We start from the raw sequence: 4,075 nt of genomic DNA on the forward strand, positions 1-4,075 counted from the left end.
GGACGGGGTACTGACCTTGCCAGCCTTTCTGTCGGCAGAGACGGCTGTGAACATCGGGTATTCCTGCAAGATGCTGACGGACGACGTGACCGAGGTGTTCGTGGTCACGGGCCACACAGTTCTGGAAGTGCGGGAGGAGCTCAGGTAGCCGCAGGCCCGAGGCGGGCGGGCACCCGGCTCTTCGAGGGCCCTGCTCCCGTCCTGGGGGCCACGGCTGCGTTTCCACCCCCAGGAGAGCCCGGGAGAAGATGACGGACTCGCCCCACGCGGTGGAGAACGGCTTCGCCTGCCAGGAGAACCGTCCTTCCTCCAAGCTCGCTTCTGTCCTGGAGGCCGTCGCGGGGGAGTACGCGCTGGTCATCAACGGGCACAGCCTGGTGAGCGTCCCCGCGCACACGGCTGCTCCGGCCAGGGTCTCCCCTCTTCCTTGTTGACATGGCCTGACCTCACAGTGGGGCTGGGGGGAGCGACTTCGGCCCCCCCGGGAAGATGGCGCTCTCACGCCCTGTGTTGCAGGCCCACGCGTTGGAGGCAGACATGGAGCTGGAGTTTCTGGAGACGGCCTGTGCGTGCAAGGCCGTCATCTGCTGCCGCGTGACTCCTTTGCAGAAGGCGCAGGTGGTGGAGCTGGTTAAGAAGCACAAGAAGGCCGTGACCCTTGCCATTGGGGATGGAGCCAATGATGTCAGCATGATCAAAAGTGAGTGTGGCTGCGCGGGCGGGGGAGGGGCCGTCTGCCTCACTGGGACTCTGAGCGTGTGACCCTCTGCCCGCCACCCCATCCCCTCCTGTCCCTCAGCGGCCCACATTGGCGTGGGCATCAGCGGACAGGAGGGCATCCAGGCGGTGCTGGCCTCCGACTACTCCTTCTCCCAGTTCAAGTTCCTGCAGCGCCTCCTGCTGGTGCATGGGCGCTGGTCCTATCTGCGCATGTGCAAGTTCCTCTGCTATTTCTTCTACAAGAACTTCGCCTTCACCATGGTCCACTTCTGGTTTGGCTTCTTCTGCGGTTTCTCAGCCCAGGTAGGGGGCTTGCTGCTGGCCCATCTATGCGCTCAGGGGCAGACGCCTTCCGTCCTGTCCATCAGGTCGGTCCCCCTAGGGCCCAGCTGTTGTCTGGCTCACCGCTGGTTGTTGGGGGCGTCCGGTCGCCTCAGGCTCAGTCGGTGGAGCACTCGACTCTTGATCTCGGGGTCGTGAGTTCAAGTCCCCCATCGGGTGTAGAACATACTTAAAAAAGAAACCAAAGGGGCGCCTGGGTGGCTCAGTCGGTTGAGCGTCCGACTTTGGCTCAGGTCATGATCTCATGGTTCTTGGGTTCGAGCCCCGTGTCAGGCTCTGTGCTGACAGCTCAGAGCCTGGGGCCTGTTTTAGATTCTGTGTCTCCCTCTCTCTCTCTGACCCTCCCCTGCTCATGCTGTCTCTCTCAGAAATAAATAAAACATTAAAAAAATTTTCTTTTTAAAAATAAAAATAAAAATAAATAAAAACCAAAAACAAACATTTGTTGAACAGATAAGACCCCAGAAAATTCTGTAGGGCGTCGTGTACCACTCAGCATCCTTTCTCTGCCTTGTTTGTACTGGAGAGACTGCTGTTCACTCTCTCTTGCTCCCTGTCCTCTTCGCAGACCGTCTACGACCAGTATTTCATCACGCTGTACAACATCGTGTACACCTCCCTCCCAGTCCTGGCTATGGGGGTCTTCGACCAGGTCAGGGGCGGGGGTCCAGCGGGGAGGGGAGGGATTGCGTGGATGCCGGCGGCGTACCCACCGCCTGCGCGGACTCAGGGGGCAGCTCTCCCGGGGCCGAAGTGCCTGCGAGCCTCCGGCTTCCTGGACGGAGATGGGCGGGGGCAGCTGGCTCCAGGAGGGAGGAGGCCTTGGCGGGCTGTTCCCTCGTCCGTCCTGAGGCCCCCGGGGCCCACTGGTCGTCCCCACACAGGACGTCCCCGAGCAGCGCAGCATGGAGTACCCTAAGCTGTACGAGCCGGGCCAGCTTAATCTGCTCTTCAACAAGCGCGAGTTCTTCATCTGCATCGCGCAGGGCATCTACACGTCCGTGCTCATGTTCTTCATCCCCTACGGCGTGTTCGCCGAGGCCACACGGGACGACGGTGCCCAGCTGGCCGACTACCAGTCCTTCGCAGTCACCGTGGCCACCTCGCTGGTCATCGTCGTGAGCGTGCAGGTAGGGGCGGGGGGTTGACCCGCCTTCTACTCGGGACGGAGGGAGCCTCCCGTCCGGGGTTGCCCCGGGATGGGGGTGGGGGCGGGGGGCGCCCTCTCTGCCTGTGACTCCTGCCGTCCGCAGATCGGGCTGGATACAGGCTACTGGACGGCCATCAACCACTTCTTCATCTGGGGCAGCCTGGCTGCCTACTTTGCCATCCTCTTTGCCATGCACAGCGATGGGCTCTTCGGCATGTTCCCAAACCAGTTCCGGTTTGTGGGTGAGTCCCGGGGGCTGCTTCCCGAGTCGGGGGGTCAGCTCTTCTGGACCAGTGGGGCGTCTGTCCAGCCCTCCTGTGTGCTAGGCCTTCTGTGACATGTCTCTGATGGAGGCCTGGCCCTAGAGGGTGTGGGAGTGGGGACGGTCCCTCCAGGCCCGTGCAGGGTCAGGCTCGGAGGGAGGTCGGGGCCGAGCAGGGGCAGATCGGGCCAGCGAGCCGCCTGGAGGCAGGTGGCCGGGGCGGCCCCACAGAGGAGGCTGCTGTGAGCGGAGCCGGGGCTGCGCTCTGATTCTAGGCCAGAGCGCCGGAGGCATAAACAGCTAGAAAGGTAGGCCATCCAGGTGTCAGAATTGCTTTTCATTTACTAGGAGTCTTTTTGTTGTTGTTTCTTCGAGGAAAGAGGGGGGCACGGCAGCGGAGGGTTGCTGTGGGAGGGGCAGCGAGGTGGCAGCGAGGAGCTCTGCAGACGGGCGCCGGCCGCCCCCCAGGGGCCCGTGGCCGGTCAGGGGCACGAAGGACACGTGCAGGGGTCGCACTGGCTTTAGCTGTCCGTCCGTCCGTCCTGGGGGCATCCAGTCAGCACCGGCTGTATGCCTCTCACGCTCCCGGGTGCTGGGGGGGCAGGAATTCCCGGAACAGGCAGTGCGCTTGCTCTCCCGGGTTCCGCGTCCGTGAGACCGCGAAGCAGCTTACAGGTTAGCGGATAAAACCCCCAGGACTAGGAGGTGCTGCGGCAGCCGCCTCGCGGGGTGGAGAGGGACGGCGGTCAGCGCAGACCTGGGAGAAGGGAAGCCTGGGTAAGGGGAGCGGACAGCCAGGACCAGAAGCTGGAGGGGAGGGGCTGCCCGGGGGTCCCAGCAGCAGAGGGAGAGGCGGCGGGCAGGGCGGGCCTCGTGTGTGTCCTGGGGTAAGAATGGGTCTAGGTCGTTAAGCTCTTCGGTCCAGGGCCAGAGGTGTGAATGATGATGGAAACACGGCAGAAGCCACTGGAGAGTCCGAGTGGGGAAGCACCAGACGCCCGGTTTGCCTGAAGGCTGGCGCCTGCTGTTTGTGGGTGGCTGGGCACAGACAGGGACGAAGCGGGGAGACCGGTCAGCAGGCTCTGTGACGATCGGGGGAGGCTTGGGGGCGGCAGGTGGCCGCGGCCGAGTCCCCAGGTGGATGTGAAGTCCGAGGGAGGAGTCGGGGTTGACTCCAGGCCTTTTTGGAGCAGCGGAGCGGGTGGTGGCGTTTCCTGAGCTGGGAAGCCCCGAAGCAGGTAGGGGTGGGGGGCGCGGGGCTGTGAGACACAGCAGAGGCCTCCGGTAAAGGCCCGAGGCGCTGGGGAAACACATTTGGGGAGCGGGGAGCACTCGGGAGCTGACGTGGGCTGCCTCTCTGCCCGTGTCCCCCCCCCACGTGTCCCCCCCACGTCCGCAGGCAACGCCCAGAGCACCCTGGCCCAGCCCACTGTGTGGCTGACCATCGCACTCACCACGGTGGTCTGCATCCTGCCTGTGGTCGCTTTTCGCTTCCTCAAGCTGAGCCTGAAGCCTGATCTCTCTGACACGGTGAGCGGCTGGCTGGCTGGCTGCTTGGGGGTGGGACCCCAAGTCAGAAAGTCCCCTGCCTCGAATGCCCG

General features: G+C 63.7%; 1 protein-coding gene across 1 annotated transcript in view; it reads left to right on the forward strand.

Annotated features, from left to right (window-relative positions):
* The window catches only part of ATP8B2 (ATPase phospholipid transporting 8B2), a 16,544-nt gene that overhangs the window by 10,273 nt on the left and 2,196 nt on the right, over positions 1–4,075 (forward strand). Inside the window, exons 19-26 of the mRNA XM_077764044.1 lie at positions 39–144; positions 233–377; positions 517–700; positions 800–1,023; positions 1,631–1,714; positions 1,947–2,192; positions 2,316–2,454; positions 3,874–4,004. Of these exons, the coding sequence (XP_077620170.1) occupies positions 39–144; positions 233–377; positions 517–700; positions 800–1,023; positions 1,631–1,714; positions 1,947–2,192; positions 2,316–2,454; positions 3,874–4,004 (1,259 nt within the window). The remainder of the gene's footprint in view (positions 1–38; positions 145–232; positions 378–516; positions 701–799; positions 1,024–1,630; positions 1,715–1,946; positions 2,193–2,315; positions 2,455–3,873; positions 4,005–4,075) is intronic.

The sequence above is a fragment of the Crocuta crocuta genome, unplaced genomic scaffold, assembly GCF_008692635.1.
Source record: "Crocuta crocuta isolate KB4526 unplaced genomic scaffold, BGI_CrCroc_1.0 scaffold528, whole genome shotgun sequence".
Lineage (NCBI taxonomy): Eukaryota > Metazoa > Chordata > Mammalia > Carnivora > Hyaenidae > Crocuta > Crocuta crocuta.